This window comes from Dicentrarchus labrax, unplaced genomic scaffold, assembly GCF_905237075.1.
Source record: "Dicentrarchus labrax unplaced genomic scaffold, dlabrax2021, whole genome shotgun sequence".
NCBI lineage: Eukaryota > Metazoa > Chordata > Actinopteri > Moronidae > Dicentrarchus > Dicentrarchus labrax.
Genome location: NW_026136720.1, coordinates 26,804,945 through 26,826,146, shown reverse-complemented (window position 1 = coordinate 26,826,146; position 21,202 = coordinate 26,804,945). Strand labels below are relative to the sequence as shown.

General features: G+C 40.3%; 1 protein-coding gene across 1 annotated transcript; it reads right to left on the bottom strand.

Moving 5' to 3' along the window:
* Nucleotides 1-738: 738 nt before the first annotated feature.
* Nucleotides 739-20,791, bottom strand: ric8a (RIC8 guanine nucleotide exchange factor A). Its single transcript, XM_051383217.1, has 14 exons — nt 20,521-20,791; nt 16,925-16,972; nt 16,157-16,370; nt 11,308-11,453; nt 11,115-11,195; nt 10,299-10,398; nt 9,856-10,043; nt 9,032-9,126; nt 8,795-8,945; nt 7,327-7,422; nt 6,775-6,919; nt 5,740-5,884; nt 4,918-5,037; nt 739-3,580 (listed from the first exon to the last, which is right to left on the bottom strand). Exons 1-14 carry the CDS (start codon nt 20,641-20,643, stop codon nt 3,439-3,441), a joined length of 1,794 nt encoding a protein of 597 aa, XP_051239177.1. The 5' UTR covers nt 20,644-20,791; the 3' UTR covers nt 739-3,438.
* Nucleotides 20,792-21,202: the final 411 nt, after the last annotated feature.

Below are 21,202 nucleotides of genomic sequence, written 5' to 3'. Positions count from 1 at the left end.
GCCGACAGACAGACAGACAGATAGATAGATGGATAGTGGAGTTTTAAGAAGGAAAAAACTATAAACATGCAAGTTATTATTAACATTATTAACATTATTATAAAAAATATCAGTAAATTATCATATTATTTCTTTAGTGTTTCAATATTAAACATCTTTTATATTTTGATATAGCTTGTTTTCATTCACATTATTAGTGTCAGTCTCAATACAGTATGTTCCACACATATCATTTTCTTCTTTCTATCTTTAATCATGCTGTTTCTTCGCCTAGGGATCATTAATGTTCCAGTTTTTGTAGTTGGGTGTGTCAGAGAGCAGCCAGAGCTCGGCTCCTGTGCTGTTAAATACAGTAGGAAGATAATAAAAGACAAGACCTCTGCAGGTCTGGGAAACAGTGTAGAGTTAGATACACACTCTGTATTGATATGTCAGGCTGTCCTTGGACTTCAACTACACTGTGTCACTCACTGTTACCTGGCCTATCTGGCTTTGACAGGAAATCAGTTTGATTCTATTGAAGGTATCTGAGGGTTTACAACTTTTAAAGACAAGAGTGAAGTATTTTAATGCTTTAAATGAAATTATTGAAAAAATGTTAACCAAACCAGCAACCAGAATATGGCCCATTAAAGCTGTAAAAGAATGGCAGCAGTAGGATGAGATACGTTAGTCCAACAAGCACTTAGCACGGGTTAAATTAGCACAATAACTGCATCTAAAATAAGACGAGAGAACTGTCCTTTAAACACGTTTAATGTACATTACAGTCCACTCTAGAAGCTAAACAATATAAAGGAGTATACATTGAATATATAATGTGTTTCAGATTATAGTCTTTCTTTGCATAAAATTATTTAATCTTCACTCTAAAATTAGAACTTATCTGTCTGCAGTTTCATGTTTCACTTAAAAAATAAAACATCTGAAGGGCTTTTTGAAAAACAACAGGCATCTAAAAGTCTTCTTTTTTTTCTTATTTCAAAAATACAGTTGATTCCATTGTCTCAAACTGAAAGACAGCTCTTTGGCTAGCTTCCATACATTTTCCTCCGCTCAAATGAAGAGTAGATTTGACAACTGTCTTCCATCTCACCATGCTCCAACATTCTGTAAAATATTCCTACAAAGTTGATATAGAGGTCTGTGGATTGTCCTGAGTAACACACTGTAAAACCGGTTAATTTAACTAAACATTTTTTGAAACTGATTACATTTTTTATTTGTACTGTGAAAATAAAATGCTTAATCAGGAAAGTTTCCTTAACTTGTCATACTAAGTTAGTGTCATCTAAAATTACTAGTAAAAGCTGTTTCATCGAAAGCTTTAAATAAATGTTTGATGTAATCCGTTTCAAAACTTTTCTTTAGTTAAAATAACACGCATTACATTGAAGTAACTGAGGTGTTGTTTCTGAAAAACATGATGCTGTTGAGTTTTTCTAAAGCTTTACAGATTACAAACCAAGTTCCTTTCACCTTTGAGCTTCGAGGTGGTCACAGAAGTCTTAAAAGGTGAAGACCCTCAACTAATCAAATCCAAACTATCTTGGCTAACAGATGGTCTGGGTCTCAGGTAGGAAGTTCTGGGTGACCTCAGCTGCAGTGTTTTGTAAACTGCATCATATAATTTCATTTGATTATTATTCATTTTAAACATGCTGCTATAAAGGCTTACTGCAATAAATGACCCTGAACCATGACGCTTATGAGGTTCAGGTTCTGTGCCTTTTCCACCAACAGGGGACTGACTCCATTCTGTTTAGGGCACCTGGTTTGAAACAGTTCGGAACATTTTGACCAAAAACAAAGTGGTTCAGAACCCAAAAAGTTGGTACCCGACTGGAACCAAAAAGTATCAGGTTTTCCTTGGCAACAAAAGTGGGTGTGTCATATTCCACAGGTCTCTGTGCATTGTGCAGCACCCTCTGTTGATGATGCATCTGATTACAATGGTTCCGCTCAAAACTGGTGGAAACACAGGCTGATTCACTAGATAGCAACAAGGTTCCAAAAATCTTAAACGAAACCGGTTCAATAATCAGAGCTACATTGGTGGAAAATCCTCAGCTGGGAAAACTGGTTCCAGTGCGGCAACCCTTTGCTGGTCTAGAACCATGAACAGCTTTACAACAGAGGCTGGGGGAATGGAATGGGAAGGGTCAACACAATGGCACACAGCATACAGTACGTGTGTGGAGCTGACATGTGAATGAGGATGAGAAATAACCAATGACCAATGAAAGATGATAAAAGAGCTGAGGCACAGTGATAATCTTCACACTGAGAATCGTGAATAAACATGAACTGCAACTATTAACCAAATAAAGCTGCAGTAGGTACATTTAAAAATAAAAACAATAGACTATATAATAAGTAGTATTTTTCACGGCTCTGATTGGTTGTTTTTGTTTTGCCATTACAAGCACTAGGAGGAGCCAGAGGAAGCTGATTTTTTCACGTATTTTCCAAGTACATCATCAATTTTTAGACTGACTGACTGGTTATGTGTTGTGTAAGCAGGGACGGTTTGGTTTCTCTGTTGCATTCAAGTAGAATTATTTTTTATACTAGGGGACCAGATGCTGGCTTCTGAGTCGCCAAGAATTTCCCCCACCACTTTCTGAAAGCTAGCAATAGCTGTCAATCAAAAGAATGAATCTCTTGGAGCTTATATGAGTTGACTGAGGAACAATGTTGACCTTCCAAACCTACATTAAACCATCCTACAGGAAACCAGCACAAATATCCGTTTCACTTGGTGTTGTTATACAGTGCTCCACAGTGCCCTTAGGGTTTTCACTGAGTAATGAACTGAAGTGAAACAAAGAAAGGAAGCAAAGTCATCTACAAATTTGGTCCTTTAAGCTGCTTCATTTACTTGTAACAGCTGAAATTGTAAAATGCGCCTTTAAGAGACTGTGTTGCCTAGATACGAGAGAAGCATCATCAGACAGCGCCTAACCTGCCTTGAGTTATTTGAGCGGTACACCTGCAGTGAATGGATGTCTGTTGCTTAGCTCCTGTTTTGCTTTTGCCTCTCAACTCAACATTAACTTTTGGGCTACGTGTGGCATCTGTTTTGTTCATGTATGATAAAATAGTAGTTGTACAACCGGGCTTGATAGGGATGATGTGTTAGAGTGTATTGTGGAAACCCCAGTACCAGCGTGGCTCTGAGTTTCCCTCAACAGAGAAACACGGACCCAAACTGTTACATAATGCTGTGTTTTGACTGATTTCACTTCAATTAAATGATATTCATATAGCGCCAAATCATAATGGAACTTATCATATAGAGCATGTCTAAGCTGTATTTGTTATAATATTACACTGACTTTCCGTACTTCAGCTCCCATCAGGTTCTAAAATAATGAGACAGATCTTCCACGGTTGTCACAGGAGTTGAATCTGTTTCTGTCTTTATGCTTCTGTTCACTAAGCCTCATTCTCACTGTCTGAATTAGCTGGCTCTTCTGGCTGGAACAAAGGATTGTGGGCCAGTTTATGCAGATCCTTAGGAGTCATCTCCCTCATCTTCCCGTCCATACCGAGCTGCATGGGCTGGATCACATTGGTCCTGCAGGGAGAAATAGTTCAAATGTAATGTGTGTGTATGTATGATGCAAACTGATGCACTGTGTGTTCTGACACCTCTCCATCAGAACCAGCATGAAGTGTTTGAGCAGTTTGAGCTCCAGTAGTACACGGGCCAGCCTTCTCTCCCCACGTGCATCAATGAGCCTTGAGCTAATCTACATAAATTGTTAGCTAGCGTTCTGCTAACATTAGCTATTAGATGTAACTAGCTTAATATTCATGTTGATTGACTGGCTAGTTCGTATTTGCTCTGTATCAAAACGCTAACTCATTAGCCAGGTAACTACCTAGCTGAGGTTTATGTATGATGTGTCTCAATTCAAATACTTCCATACTTACACTAATGTTGAGTACATAAGTGTGTTCACACTGTCGAGTGCAAGTACACGGATGGTGCACTCATAACGGTCAAAAAGTTTAATGTGGAACACTGGACACTTGTCACTAGGGTGGTCAATGGTCAATGAAAGATGATAACAAATATTTCGCTTAAAGGGGACATATTACGTAAAACCAACTTTTTAATCGATTGTGTACATTTGGGACTCTGGAGGGCCTATCAGCAGGCAAAGTGTGAAAACAATGACTCAGTCATTTTTTTGTGGGGTGCCTCAGTCAGAATACCGGAGATAAAGCAGTTAATGTTGAACAAGAACATATGGTACATTTTCCGTGAGACGACGTCTCTGTAGACGGTGTAATTTCTACCTTGCATGAAACAATAGGCAAAAAAGAAGCAGGTTCGTTTTTGATTATTATTTTGAATAAATCCACTAATAAATGAGCCGGTATTGGCACTAATGCTCCGTCCAGGTGTAAATCAGTGTAGAAGAAGAAGGTGAAGCAGCAAATCTTGTGATTATCATTTCCGGTAATTACTGTACTACGCAAGTAGTGTGCATAGTGTTCTACATAGACAACAGAATTTGAACCACAGTTGTAGATTAGCCAACTAGTTAGTTTTATAGACATTAGCTGTTCAACATAGATTAGCCTAGCACATATCATATCTAAGTACAGGACAGGAGAAAAGGAGGTAAATGCCACTAAATGATTCTGATTCTCAGTCTTATCTATTTATTCTTTGCAATTGTCAGTTATAATAAATTGAGAAGAACAAAAAAAATACTTGCTGTAAATCAAATCAATTATATATTTGAATATAGCTGTTATAACAATATATCTATTGTGAAAGATAACAGTTTTGAAATAAATGAAAAGTGACACACAATGTACTGTGGATGACTTCAAACTGACCAGCAGACAAGTTGCATGTGTGAGTATGTGTGTTGGTGTGTGTGTGCTGCTTATATTGACCTTGACAGTTTGTCAAACATGTTGACCAGCTTCATGGCTTCAATTTCTTTCTGCTCCTCTGTCATTCCCTCCATGGGATTGGGCTGCTCTTCTTCTACAACTCCTGTTATTGGGTTTATACTGGAGGGGGGATATCAAAAGAGCAGAAATCAGCAACATTCTGGTCCAGTGTGTAACATTTGGGAGAATCTATTTGCAGAAACAGAATATAATATTCATAGGTATGTATTCATTAGTGTATAATAGGCCTGGCCAACTCAATCGTGAGCAGGGCTCAGCTGTCAATCATGACATGAAACCCCCTTTTTATAGCTTCAAATAACTAATTAAAACCAAACTGATGAAAAAACTAAACCCAACAGCAAAACTGACAAAAACATCTTTGGGAAAAATGTATTTGACATGTACTTTGGCCCATCTGCTAACATGGCAGCAGCAGGCTTTTTGACCTACTGCACTTGGCCACCAGGGGGTGATTGAGATGTTTTGGCCACACTTTTGGAGAGCTGTCATTCATCCATCTTTATATTTGTCCATGGTTCTTGGCTACTATAGAAACATGGTGGTTCACCTTGGTAGATTACTAGAATTGTAATTAAATACCCCTGCCCTAAACTATAGCTTATAGTGAGTGACTTCCTCATCTTCTCTTCAGTCGGCTGCTCCCTTGGGCCGCCCCCCATGTTGAAAATTAACAAATCGTCTACTGACTACAAAAATCTATCTGTCAAGTTCATTAGTCAAAGACACATAATATCATAGTTTATGAGACATAATACATAAGGCACTTAGTTAAGGTAACAGTGTTGTGGAGGTACTGACTGGGCCTTGGCCTCTCTGTACTCCTCTGTCTCAGATTCTTCATCCTCAGAATAGATCCCAGAGTCTCGGCCCCCCCGAAGCAGTCCTCTGGCAGCCAGCAGACCTGCAGCATTACCGTATCCAGTGTACTTAATGAACCTCGGAACTGTATAGAGAACATGTTACTGTTAATATGGTAGTACTTTAATACATGAATACAAGCCAATTCAACCAGCCTTCTGTTGGACTCCAGTCTTATCACCAGGCATGAAGTACAACCATGGTTGATATGAAGTGATCGTTGAAGCTTCACTGAACTACTACTGAACTATCTTTGTGCATCTTAACACTGTCCATATCAAAATCACATCTTAACTGTTTTTACCTCTTTGGGGTCACTAAACTCCATTCGGACTGAATTGATTTCTATAGGGGAGATGGGGGAATTTAACATTACCTGCCCTGGTCAGTGATTTGAATCCTGTTGGAATTGTCCTTAAAGCTGCAGTAGGTAACTTTTATGAAAATATGATTTTGTCATATTTACTGACACTTTCACTATATCCTGACAGTAGTACATTAGACAGAAAAACTGAAAAAATCAGGTTCAGAGAAAAATAGTTGATTGTTGAGTCTCATTCCCAGGTCATTAAATCAGTTGCTGGGAATGAAACTCAACAATCAACTATGTTCAAACCACCAACCCAAAGTGTCTTTTCTATTCTTTTCAGCTCTAATTGGTTGTTTTCATTCAGGCCCGGTGGAGCACTAGAAGGAGCCAGAGAAACCTGATTTTTTCACAGATTATCTGTCTCATGTACTACTGTCAGGATATAGTGAAAGTTTCAGCAAATATGACAAAAAGTTATTTTCATAAAAGTTACCAACAGCAGCTTTAAGTCGTTCAACCATAGCCAAATTTTATGGTGAAATGATGTGGACACAGTTGATCAGTGGAGATGGTCAATATTACAGTAAGCCATGGGCTTAAAATCAGTCATACAAGAATTTTGATGAATTATTTGGGGGAAAAAGTCAAACAGATTTTTCCCTCACCACTTTCTTTGCAAAGAACAAAGAGGAATTCAGCAGCACAGTCCTTGACATCAGTGTCAATGTGTGTCATAAGACGGACTAGTTTGTTCCTCAGAGCGTTGCCCACCTCCGGCCTGTTCTTCACATCCCGCAGTGGGGGCAGCACCTACATACACATACAAACACACACACACACACACACACACACACACACACACACACACACACACACACACACACACACACACACGTACATGGATACCTGAGCCATAAAAACAGCAGCAGTAATGGTAAATGCAAAATGGACCTGTACTTGTATAGCACCTTTCTAGTCTTCCGACCACTCAAAGCACTTTTACATTACATGCCACATTCACCCTTTCATACACATTCACTCCTCAGTGATGCACATCATCAAGAGCAATTTGGAGTTCAGTATCTTGCTCAAAGATACTTCAACGTGTGGCAGGAGGAGCCGGGGATCGAACTAAAAACCTTCCGATTTGTGGACGACCCGCTCTGCCTCTGAGCCACAGCCACCAATACTCATTCCTTCATTAGCCCAGTACTGACCTTCAACCTGAGGAACTTCCTGGTCTCTCGGTGGATGCGGGCACTCTCAGTCAGCAGGTTCAGCGATGGGAGAAGGGTCTCCTTCAGCTTATGTCCCTGGGAAACAGACAAGCTAACTCTTATAACCTCATGATAAATACGACCAGCCGGGCTGTAGAGGTGAGAAGTAACAAGTAAGTACAAATACTTCTGACAACTTTTGCTTTTACCCTCTAGATTTTTACCCAAATAACTGTATTTTCTACTCCTTACATTTTCAAAACAGTCTCATTACTTTAGTTTGAATGCATTTGAGGGAATTAATGACTTTTATTTTTATTATTTTTCATGATTGCACGCCTTTTCGACATCAAGACTGCATATCACACATGACAGATGTAACATGATGAAAACAACATAAGAATGTAACGATGTAACGACAAAACAGACCAGAGAGAGAGAGTCAACCCTATATGAGGTTTTAGTAAGCTTTGCACAGAAACAGCTGGTAGAAATGGTGCAAATGTCCTGAGCCTGTACTTTTACTTTACTTAGTGATCACTACTTCTGCTTTTACAGGAGTGTTTTTTATACAAGTATCTGTACTTCTACTTGAATAAAGAATTTGTGTACTGTATACTTTCATGTTTTTCACATGGACACCATTCATTCATCAGTTAACATACAACTCCACCTAGCGATAGAGATTAGTCTCAGGACCAGGGGTGTTTTTAGATTTTTTTTGACTGGGTTGGTACAAGTGTGGCACTAACTTATGCAGGGGTGGCAGGAAGTATGTGTCTTAGCTTTCCATTCATTTCAAATTTATGCAATTCAAGCACTGTTTAGGAACACCAGTATGCAGAAAATACACTAGGTGAAAATAACACATTTATACCACATGCAATAAACTGCATGTTTTTTCCCCTAAACAGCTTTAAAGGCATACTATGCAGTTTTCCGGTTTTGTCAAACAGCTACCCCTAGAGTCGCTGCGGAGTACTTGTATTTAACGTTAACTGTCATAAATACCACTCACCAGAGCCGTCTCTATATACGCTGTATACCGGTACGTGTTCAGTAGGAGTGAAGCGTCGGACATCGAACAGGCAAAGATAGACTCCGAAGATGTCTACTGACCAGGTAACGTCTGAGTGAATGCCTGCTAGTGTCTTCCATTGAGGCTGTTTCTTATGTCGCTGATGTATGTGAAGCAATTCGTGATTCTCGCGAGATTTGGCGGGGCGCCACCTTTCAGACTTGCATTGCTGGTTCTGCCAATGGCGTCCCTCTCCAGCTTTGCTATCGGGATGATTCGCTATACTACAAGTTCGTTTACCATGGAAATGACTTCGAAGCTGTTATATTAAGGTAACAGCCCACACACTGTCACCATTGTTTCGTGTAATTCAGATTAGAATTCATGTCTTTACACTTACTGTTATAACATTGGATGTAATGGACCCACATACACACAGTCCTGTCTTACCCGGTCAAGTTTTTTCTCCATGAATTCCAGCAGCATGTTGACAGCATCCATGTTGACCCCCATGTACTCGATGGAGCCTTGTTGCACCTTGGGTATCAGTAGTACATCCAGACAGGGCAGGGGGAGGTTACTTAGCAAGTTAACAGTATGGCTGAGAAAAAGAGGCAGTGGGAGTTAGAGGGACGGCGTCACAGAGGAGCAAAGACAGACATACCAGTACAGTGTGTGCTGTCCTACCTGTGGAACTCCTCAGTGCGCTCCTCTCCGTCTGCATGGCTCATCAGACAGTGTCTCAGTATGGCTCCCAAATGTCTGTACTCTGCTGCCTCTTCCTTCACACACAGATGGTACAGACATATAGTATTCACTTTCTCCAAAGACAGGCAGAGGAAACTGACCAACTAACATCCTGTTGTTTTCTGATATTGAAGTGTTTCTTGCTAGAGCTTGACCGATATGAGATTTTTGAGACAGATACTGATACCGGTTTTAGGTTTACCCCAATTACTCATTACTCATCAGAATGGTGTTTATTCCCACTTATATATGACAATATATACAAATATAAAAAAGGACAATATGTACAATATAACCGTTATTTAAATTAATGAATGAAAGAAGAGCTGTACAGTTTGTAGGAATGTGCAAAATATTTTTCAGGGAATGTGCAAGTTTGCAGTGTGACAAATAATGATATTGCAATGTGCAAGATAAAAACCAAACATTAATGTAATGTATAGATTAAGGGTGGGTGATGGCTTTAAGACCCACTATGGCAGTCGATACAGTGAAAACTAAAAAAGACCTTTATGTGGATTGTTCACTGATATGACTCTGCAAAGGTGCTCAGAAGAAGTGCATCCTTATGAGCTGATGCACAAAGAAAACCATGAGTGTAGGTGTTTCTGAAATAAGTAATTCTGTTTTAACATACAGTAAGTTGATTCTGGATTAACTATTATACTCACTGACTTTTGACAACAGAATTCACAATTATTAGTATAATGTTGATAACACCATGGCTAAACTAATACGAAAAAAGGTGGAATTTTCTTCAGTACCTCGTCAACCTTGCGCCTGGTTGTGTCAAATGTGATGTTGAAGAGTATTTTCAGTATTTCCATGGCTAGTTCTGTCTGCTGCCGGCTCAGTGGGGGCAGTTCTTCAGGTGGGACGCCCTCTAACCCTGCCCTGGCTGTTTCCAATGTGTCTGGCCAGCACAGACCCAGTGTAGCATCCAATTGGTTGCCTGTAACATATACAGGGCAGGAAGCTCTTTAACTTAGCACATTTGTACCTTCTGTTTACAGAATCATTTGCTTCTTGAATGTTTGTTTAAGTATGTTTATTTATCAAGTCTGGTTATAGATTTATCATGGCTTGTTGAACATCCTAGGCGTTACAGACATTGGCGAATGGCCTCTTACTTAAGACTAGTAACCTAGAGAGATGACGATGGTTGGTTTCTGAGGTCAGTAGATACACAAGATAAACAGGAAATCACCTAGCAGACTGATGCCATGAAGCTCCTGAGCCAGCTGTGCCCTGGTGTCCACTCTCAGGGCAGTCAGCAGGAAGGTGAGGCGCAGGTCAAAGAATCGCACCTGGTCAGGGAAAGCAGAGACAAAATGAGACATCACTCACTCTCTAGCTGTATTTGCCTCTTCGTTGCAGGGCTGAATATGTATGAACCTTAACGCTTATTTGGTGCAAAAGAAAATGAATCTAAGTATCAAACACTGAAGTACCAAACGCAGAAATCGAATGCTTGGTCAGTGTGTTTTTTTCAACAGTCTTGTTCAACTGCTTTGAGTTGAGACGGCATTAAACATGTATGAATGTATTTGAGAGGTTTGACAGATTTTGATAAATGAAAAATAAAAAGGTTTGTAAAAAAATAGAAACAAACATGATGAATTTTGGTATTGACATCTGTATTGAATAAATTCAAAATATACCCAGTCCTACTTCAGAGTGTCACCCCATCTTCTATGTTCATACAGTCTTTAACTTTTAAATTTACCTAAAGACAGACAGTGGTGGTCCAGGTTAAAATTGCAAATAATTCATGGTCAGTTTGGTGGTTTAAAATCCAGGGAATCATCATACCTCCAATTATGATTCTTCTTCTGCAGTGCCATCTCACCCTCCCACAGATAATTACATGTTTCTGTAAGGTTAAAGCTGCAGTAGGCAACTTTTATAAAAATAACTTTTAGTCATTTTTGACAGCAGTACATGAGACAGATAATCTGTGAAAAAAATCAGGTTCCAGTCTCATGTGGCTTCTACATTTAAATGTCTACCTTACTGTCCTTACCTCATGGTTCCAGGTGGGATCATGACACTGCTTCAGCCTCTCTGCAACACCCTTTATCAGCTGCAGATCTGCTGCTACCACCTTCCATCCATCCAAAAAAATACATTTTATAAAATACCACCAATCAAATTAAATGTTATAATCTGAGGGACTCATGTAAATGTAGGTATGAGAAGACACACAGCAGACTGACCTGTCCTCTCTCATTGTGTAGCAGGATGTTACAGATGGACTTGAGACCCTCAACAATTACTTCCTGGTCAGCATTTTCTGAAGGGTGGGAGGCTTCCTTCACCACCTCACCGGATAGGTCTGCCGCCTCTCCTCCCTCATCCTCCACTAGGAAGAGAAAGGATGTCAAAGAACAAATGTGTGCCTTGAGTCCTGTTTCCAATTAATATCACCTACTTAATAAACACAATGGAATAGAACTGCAGGAACAAAGCAGCTACAAATTGTGAATAGACAAACTGTAGAGAAAAGACTATCAGGATAATTACGGTTTACTGCAACCTAAAGGACCAGTGTGTAGGATTTTTGCCATCTAGCAACGCAACACCTTGACTCAACCAAGCATGTTGGAGAACCTACAATGTTCGTGAAACATGTGAAAAATGTTTTTAGAGCCAGTGTTTGATTTGTTCGTTCTGGGTTAGTGCAGAAACATGGCGGTTAAACATGGCAGACTCCATGGAAGTTGACCCGCTCCCTCTGTAAATAAAAACAGCTCATTCTAAGACAACAAAAACATAACGATTCTTATTTTCAGGTGATTATACACTAATGAAAACATAACTATGAATAATAGATTTAATTTCTGACAATCCCTCGCAAATGTTACACATTGGACCTTTAAGTCAAATTTAAATTAGTAATAATAACATTGTACACAGGTTGGAAACACCAACAGTTCATTTGAGGGTCAAACTGTTGTAGCTAAATGTAGCTTAATAGACCTTTTCACAGGAGCCATTTTGGCCCTTCCTAATTACCACCCCATTTGGAACCTCAGTCAACTTCCTCCTTTCCTGTACTTAGATATGCTATATGCTAGGCTAATTTATGTTGAAAAACTAACCCCATTTTAAGATAAGTAAACAACTAAAAGCCACATATATAGTCACACTTAAGTTAGCTAATGTTAGGGAAACGCTAGCTAACTAGCTGTGAATCTACACTAAAACTAGCTAGTTAGCTAGCATTCTGCTAACATTAGCTTTTAGATGTAACTAGCTAGCTATATATTAATGCTGACTGACTATGTCGTTATCAAGTGTTTTGCCAGGTAACCACCTAGCCGACCGATGTAGATTAGCTAGCTAATTAGGAAGCGTTTTATTGACATTAGCTTTTCAACATAGATTAGCCTAGCACCTAGCATATCTAAGTACAGGAAAGGAGGAAGTTGACTGAGGTTCTGACTGAGGCTTACCCAACTGTTATTGGAGCACAGAGCAAAAAGGGGCGGGGCTTAGAAAAGGTAAATTAAGGTTCTGTTCCATTCAGTACAGCAAAGCCTTTCCAGCGAACCAACAGCACCCTCACTCTGTTTGACCTGGAATGGAACAGAACCTTAATTAGTATCACTGGTAACACCTGTGTTTACCCTACTGGTTTATATTAAAATGGCTGCTGTGAAAAAGGTCTACACTTCTCATTGAGGTACAGTAGGTCAATTCAATTCAATTCAATTCAATTTTATTTGTATTGCGCCAATTCATAACAGAAGTTATCTCAGGACACTTTTCAAATAGAGCAGGTCTAGACCGACTCTTTATAACATTAGGTCAAAGTTGAATCAAGAAGTATATCTGTAAACTGTGATGATGATAACAACAGACAGTTTGGGTAATCATTTTACTGTTCACCTTTGTTTCCTCTTCCAAATATATACCTTAGAGATTTGTTTCCAACCTGTCTGATCGCCTGAAGGCTTGTGTTTCTTACCCTATCAGACTTCTGTTTAGTGATGTCATTGTTTCCAGATCTCAGCAATCACTATGGTGAGTACAATGCCAAGCCGGAGCCCCAGAAATTAACCCTTGTGTCTCCCTAGCTCCCCTGTCTGTCTCTGTGTCTGTGTGTTTGTGTGGCTCTCCCTCTCTCACTCTGCTTGATCCTGGATCCATGCTCCACCAACACACTTCCACATTTCAACCCCAGCTCTTCTGACACTCTTTGCCAGATCATTGTTTCAGCTACTGTGGTATTCACACGCTTCAGGCCTTTAGTTTAGTTTACCACCCCAACTGGTCGAGACAGACGACCACCCACCTAGAGCCGAAGGATCTGTCCTAGGTTTCTGCCTTTTAACAGGCAGTTTTTCCTTGCCCCCATCACCAAGTGCTTGCTCATGGTGGTACTGTTGGGTCTCTGTAAATAATGTTATAAAGAGTTCGGTCTAGACCTGCTCTATTTGAAAAGTGTCCTGAGATAACTTCTGTTATGAATTGGCGCTATACAAATAAAATTGAATTGAATTGAATAGTTTAATACAGAAATCCATTCAATATGTTGATTCCTATCCTGTTAGTAACTGTCTTTCCCTTGTGTCCAGGATTGCCTCACATCTGCCTGCCTGCTACCCTGATGCTTCTCCAGCCTACATTTACCACTGCTCCTCTGCCCTTTCCAGCCATCTTTTCTACCTCTCCACTCCACCCACACCCCGCTATCCTTTAATAAACCTTCCTAACTTCACCTTATCCCTGTTGTCTGTGTCCACTCTGTAACAACAATTACTGATATAAATTATGGCCAAAACTACAAAAATAAAACTTATGTTTTAAACTGAAATTATCCATTAGTGGGAAATAGGAAGTGTAGGGCAGGCTGTGTGCAATTCCAAAGCAAAAAAGTGAAAATACCAACACTAAAGTTCCAGAGCTGCCAACTCTCACGCTTTCGCCGTTTCACACACGCACTTGCCTGTTTTCACACACATCACGCCACACATCCAATTTCTCACACTAAAAAAATCCGATCTTGGGCCGTTTCGGTCCCCTGCAGTTTGTACCGTCCAAAAACAATGTTACGCTATAGTAAACATAGACTCGTCAAGCACTAGAGGGGTATTGCACAAAAGTAGGATAAAGAAATCCAGGATAATTGAGCAAGCGCAGCTTGACCCAACTAAATTCAGCCAGGATAACCAACATATCCCGGCTTAATCCCTTATCTTGGTTTTGTGCAATACCCCTTAGGACCAAGAGGAAAACGGCCGCTCCAGCTGAAGCCTGTTACCCTTAGTTTAGACCCGCCCACAAGCTCCTCGATTGGCTCTGCCGTTTCTTGTGTGATTGGCCGTCCCCGCTGTCACTCCATCTTGCTTGCACACCGGTCTGCTGGAGTTGCCCAGGTAACATCAGAGGTTTCATTTACATTAACGTTTGAATCGGTGTCCATGTGTGTATGTGCGTGCGTGTGTCCAGAATGTTTTTTCTATATTTACATTTACATGCTTTACAACCAGTCAAACCAAAAAAGGGAACAGTAAACGTAACAGTAGCAACAGAAAACTAGAAGAACTACTATTGTGTGACAGGGCGCCCGCCGGTTAGCTCAGTCGGTAGAGCTGGCGACCCATATACGGAGTTGCTGCAGCGGCCCAAGTTCGAATCTGACCCGCTGCCCCCTGCTGCGCGGCATCTCTCCCCCCCACAGCCGCCCCCACAAACGAAGCCATCAAAAGGCCAAAAAAATAATACTCAGCTCATTGCATTGTTTATTTACGCACAGTTTAACACCATTCTAATCAAAATATCAATCAACCTACAGGTACCTAGGTCCAATCTTAAACACTGGTCTATGAATAAGGCTTTATTGTGATACAGGCAGTCATTTAGGCACAACAATAGTTTTCTGGTTGAATGTTCAGCTCAAGTCTAGAAAGCCCTACAAGTCATGATGCCGAACATGAATCAGAATAAGTTCAGGTAGTGCATATCTTTAGCAGACCACCCAAAAATCCACTAGAATGCAGGAAATCACATCTACTTAATCCAAAATTTCCTGGGGGTGGACCTTCAGCTATGTCTGCTTCTCAGAATGTAACCAATATTGTCCATCTCCAGTAGGCTGTCCCTATCAGCGGCTTTGGGTCTCCCCACAAACCACCAGAATGCAGGGTACAACATGGGTACAACATCAAATGAATTCCAATCCTCTGATATCTGAGCCACCAACTTGTGTGGCTGCATGCGCGGCATCATTTTGGTCACACCCGACAAAATCTCACTCCAAGGTTTTTTGAAAAGTTGGCAGCTATGCTAAAGTAACCACACTGTTACTTGTCCCTAGCGGAAACGAGATTCCAAACTGAAGAAGTTGTTGATCCCTTGCGTCCCTATTGGCCGATTAAGAGGAGTGAGGAGTCAGCAGGCGGTATACAACAGAGCAGTCAATACCATTGGTTTGTCAAAGACTGAATCACTGCAACCACAAAAGGCCCTTGTGCATACAGTCATAAATGTGCACCAAAAATATGAGACTGATGGGTCTAGCAGTATGCGAGATCAGCTGCGGACAGATACACACACAGACACATGAACACAGACAGACACACACACACACACACAGACACACACACACACACACACACACACACACACACACACACACACACACACACACACACACACACACACACCCAAATGCATGATCCCCTCCAGGCTTACACCTGGCAAATTTAAATATATCTACGTATATGTATAGTACACATTTTCACATTACACTGCATAGCGGCATAGTGATTGCAGCATGTTAGCACAGCTAGCAGCTTTGGTCCTCTGTCTGTGTCTATACAGGATGAGTTCAGGGTGTGTAGTTTAGGTCACCCGTGTGTGAGTCTAACACACAATCACTGTAGTTGTGAATTAATAAAAAAAATAAACTTAAAGTATAAAAACACGCTATTTCCTGTCTGTTGTATGTTGAATTGAGGAAACTGACATAATGGAAGTTGCATGGGAGAAACAACAAAACAGGAGCACCAGGAAGGTGGTAAAACCTTGGAGAAACCTGACAGACTTGGCAAGAATTACCTTGGCCCTCCACTGTGTGGCTGTGGGCAGTTGTGGCAGTACCAGCCACGGCGATACCGGCATAGTGGGCAAGACTGGACATGGCAGAATGGCTGATGAAGGGAGTCAGGCAATCTTTGTCTCTGGACAGGATTCGAACCGTTTCTAGACAGGCCAGCTGACAGGAAGGCTGCAACTCCCTGTTCAGGAAACGTAGCACCAACTCGCCCAGATGCTACGCCACACAACAGATATATCAAGTTAGACCTATACCAGTGGTTCTCAAACTTTCTTCATGAAAAGGACCAGTGTGTAGGATTTAGTGGCATCTAGTGATGAAGTTTCCGATTGCTACTAACTGAACACTGCTTATATTTGATGATCTGGGAATGAGAACGGGCTGTGTTGTAGGAAAAATTACAGTGGCTGCAAAACTTGCAAAAAACAAAAACACTCTCTATCTACAGCCAGTGTTTGGTTTGTCCATTCTGGGCTACTGTAGAAACATGGCAGTTCAACATGGCGGACGCCATGGAAGATGAACAACCTCTATAGATAAAAACAGCTCATTCTAAGATCATGAAAACACAACTATTCCTATATTCAGGTGATTATACATTAATGAAAACATACCTATGAATATTATATTCTATTTCTGACAATAGATCCTCCTAATTGTTACACACTGGACCTTTAAGCTTTAAGAGATAGGAGTATTTTTCATTGACCAAGTAAGAAAATGTACAGGAGTGTCCACAGTCAGTGTTTACATGGAAATGTTGGTAATACCTCTCTGTCCTGCTCTTCCTCCTTGCTGAATGTAAAGCACTGGTTCATCTGAAGGAAGGAACAGCAGAAGGCAAATAAAGGTAGAGTTGGAGAAGAAGAGCAAAAACAGAGAAACAGAAGAGACAAGAGGAGCAGGTAGCCTACCTATTCTTTAATCAGTGGTTGCTGTTGGTTACATAAATAACCCTAGAACCCAAATAAAAGCTTAATTCAGAAAGTGCATCCATGCATTGTGTATCTTATGTGTGCCTTCTGATTTTTAAAACTGTTTCATTACAGTTATTTAGACTCATTTATGCCATTAAGTTCTTATAAAGGAATGAATGAAGCAGAGGAAAACTGTGGATACTAAGGAAGGTATATAACATGTAGATTATACGGCAGAGTCTCCTGCAACACTAAGCTCCTCATCTCTGAGTGCTCTGTAGTAAAGCAGGATTTGACTGGGCTGTAGGAGACTCTATTTGTGTTCAGATAATCTAATCCTATTACCTTCAAGATCAACCCCGGCACAGCTAATGTCTCTCTGACTGAGAGAGTCATGCAGCAGTGCTCACCTTGGCCTAGCAGACTGCATGACAAATGAAGCACACCCACTTTGAGACTGAGGGCTCTATTTCCGTGAACCCAACTGTGCAGCCAGGCAAATGGTTGGGAGGCACCTGTGGCACACGCTAATACAGGGTCAAAAAAAATATTATCATACATTATATGTGGGCGTGTTAGAGGTTGTCACAGTCACTACCAATCACATTCACTACTTTCATCCCCTTTAAACATAAAACTCCCTCCATCATGACGGTTTGGGAATCTTAATGGGGACCTGCAGAGTTTTACATATGGGAGAGCTGGTACGAAAGTAACACTTTTCAGACAAACGTCTTTCTATAAGATAACATTACAGACAGACACTCATTGTCATTGTGATCAGCAATTCAGCTATGTTTTCTATCAATAGACTGACTTCAGTATAATTTGACTTTGTTGTTTTTTGAAAGCTCGTCAGTCAGGAAGAAAGTAACACAACGGTTTAAACTGATTTTATTTTGATTTTTTAAAACGCTGAAAATGCCCTTATTAGTATGAAACTGAGTCCCACCCCTTTTGAGATGTGCTAGGCTAGTCTGTGTTGACATTTTGAAGATGGTTAAAGGGTAAAATCGGCATAGCTAGGCTACATATAGTCAAATCTTAAGTTAGCTAATGTTAGCAAAACACTAGCTAATCTACATCAATCATTAGCTAGCTAATTAGCTAGCATGCTAACATTAGCTTGTAGATGTAACCAGTTTGCTAACGATTACTGTACATTAGTTAACTAGTCCACTGCCACCGATGATTTCAAACTGTGCAGCCAATGAGTGCAGCTCAACTCGCAGAGTGACAGAAACTCCGCCTCCAGCCCTCTCACTCCTCATGCCTAAACCGGACCAACCAAAGCAACCAACACAATGAACACTAGCAAGTCAGATGCAGAGTAGGGCGGGTCTAAAACCTAACAATTTGCAGACTCTGGTTGTGCTTTCTGTATTTGATGTGTTTTCTGCATTTGGGTATGGTGGATCTTATCAGTATACATTTGGGTAACTCAGTTCAGCCAGGTGGTTTATATGACACATTTGTTCCAAGCAACACAGCCCTGTAGTGTGCACAATGTATACTAGACACTGAATGAGTCACTACAACGTTAATTCTTTTCTTTGTACGTTTTTTCTTCACTCATATGCCCATTTGCTTTTAGTGGAACACACTACCCTAAGAGTTTTGTTTTTGTGTTTTTCCGACAGACAACAACACCTTTACTAAATTGCCAAACTATTAACAGGGTCATCTTCTAAGCCTTTATTCTCTTGCATTTTCATTTATAACTTGTTAGGTTATACGACCTGCCTGGCTTACAGTATGGGTATCGTCATTGATACTTTTTTTATTCCTGTTCTTTTTTTTCCTTTTTTACGAGATTTATGGTTTTAGCAACACAAAGGAATTACATGAAGCCTGGTTTCAATACACCAAAGGATTTATATGAAAACTGGTCCACAAAACCATAGAGGAATTACATGGATACAGGTCGCCAGAATTACAAAGGCATTGTATGAATACCTGACAGTCCGTATTTGATTGTGTTTTCACACTTTCCAGTGTTTTCTTAATTTACTTGTCTTTTGTCTGTTTCATATGTTCATATATTGCAGTTGCGCTCTCTGGTCCACTGTATAAAGAAAAATATTTCTCTCAAGACAGAAGACAAACCCAAAACTAAAAGGTGAGTAAATATTGGATTTACATTCATCAGGGGAACACAAACATAACTCTGAAAAGGGGTACTCTGACAATTTGTGATGAGATCATGACCATGAAGTTATCCACAGTTTCCAAACTTCACATAGCTTCATTGACTGATCTTTCCCACGTGAACAAACCAATAGAGTGATGTAGTCAAACAACGTAGGATGTAGGTATTATTTCACCCAACTCTTCCTTGGGTGACGTATAACAATGCAATTGAGTTGTAAGGACTGGAAAAGAATTGTTTTGATAATGTTATCTTTTGGCATCTGTTTACGACTTCAAATTAAAGGTCCAGTGTGTAGGATTTAGTGGCATCTGGTGGTGTAGTTGCAGATTATACACTAATAAAAACATACCTGAATATTATATTCCATTTCTGACAATAGATCCTCCTAAATGTTACACACTGGACCTTTGAACTCACGTTTTAATCACCAGAAATCTGTGTATTTCTTTCATCCAATATTGGGTTTTAAATATGCATGGAGAAATTCATAGGCAATTTCAAGTCAGCTACAGTCTGCAGGGCATTTCAAAATTGAGAAAAACAGATTACAATTTACCATTGGACTTACCATGGATCGTGATTGCGAAAATAGATCATGATATTGTTGCTTAGATTGCCCTCCCCTATCTCAAAGAACACTAAAGCTGTCTGCTCAATGTGTGAATCTGTTTGCTGGCATATAATAACATTATATATTGATAATTGGGGCGGCTGTGGCTCAGAGGTAGAGTGGGCTGTCCACTAATCAGAAGGTTGGCATGTCGAAGTGTCCTTGAGCAAGACACTGACCTCCCGGATACTGTGCATCTGTGTATGAGTGTGTGTGAGTGATTAGTTTCCGTTCTGGTGAGCAGTTGGCACCTTGCATCAGTGTATGAGTGTGTGTGAATGGGGTGAGTGTGCATGTAATGTACAGCGTATTGAGTGGTCGAAAGACTAGAAAGGTGCTATGTAAGTACAGTCCATTTACCATAATATGTGAATGTTGTGTTTATAGCTTGTTCTGCTGCCCCCTAGTGGCCAATAAATGCAGCTTTAAAATCGTCAGTATTGTGTAAATAATCCAGTGACACAATGTTAAAGGCTTTTTATAAAAGGTTAGTTACTAATAATCTTGTCCCTTTAATGCAAGCATCATCATGTATACTGTAAAGCTGTTAATACGGTCTATGTTTACAGCTGACCTAAAGCTTGGATATAAGCTATTTAAGCTTTGGCAGTAAACAGGCACCATTTACAGATGATGCATGTTTATGATAAACTTCATGTCTCAGTGTGTTCTCATGCTGCTGTTTACCTCCTTGTTGTAGCTCTGTAGAGCCGCCAGAGCACTGTCTTGCTCTCCCGTCTCCATTTGCTCTAAGATGGCATTTAAATCCATTTTCACAGCCATTGAGCTCTCCGCAGCTTCCTCCTGCATCCACCGTCAGAGCAGCCCTCCGTGTGTTTGCCACTGAGACACGCTTATGGCTTGACACCACCCACAGTTGACCGCATGATGTCTGAATCCCTGCCAGCCGGTAGAGGCGATTAACGGAGAGGATTTGTGCAAGCCAAATGCTGCGTTCAGGTGTCCCTGGGAAAGACGGACAAAACGGATTTCCAGATTAAACTATTTGCATATCAGTTGGAAATGTAGTTCATCTTAACTACGAATTTTGATTATAATAAAGATAATCATCATCCTAATACTGATTACAACCTTTAAGTGTAGGCCTATATTTTTTCAACTGAGGCAGTTTAAATGTCTCATACACTTAACTGTTTGTGTTTGTTTCAAGCATGTAGCTATGTATTGAAGACATTTAGGGGGATTTTATTTTATGAATATAATATGGTATGTTTAAAGTAATAATCACTGGAAAGGCTCTGCTACACTAAATGGAACACAGCCATACTTGACCCTTCCTAAGTCCCACCCCTTTTTGCTCTGTGCTCCAATAACAGTTGAGCAAGCCTCAGTCAGAACCTCAGTCAAC

Coding starts and splice junctions, on each gene's coding strand:
- ric8a (XM_051383217.1), bottom strand. CDS start 20,643: ATGCAGGAGGAAGCTGCGGAGAGCTCAATGGCTGTGAAAATGGATTTA. Junction 8,946..9,031: donor CGCACTGAGGAGTTCCACAG/GTAGGACAGCAC, acceptor TCTTTTTCTCAG/CCATACTGTTAACTTGCTAA. Junction 5,038..5,739: donor TACAGAGAGGCCAAGGCCCA/GTCAGTACCTCC, acceptor TCCCCCCTCCAG/TATAAACCCAATAACAGGAG.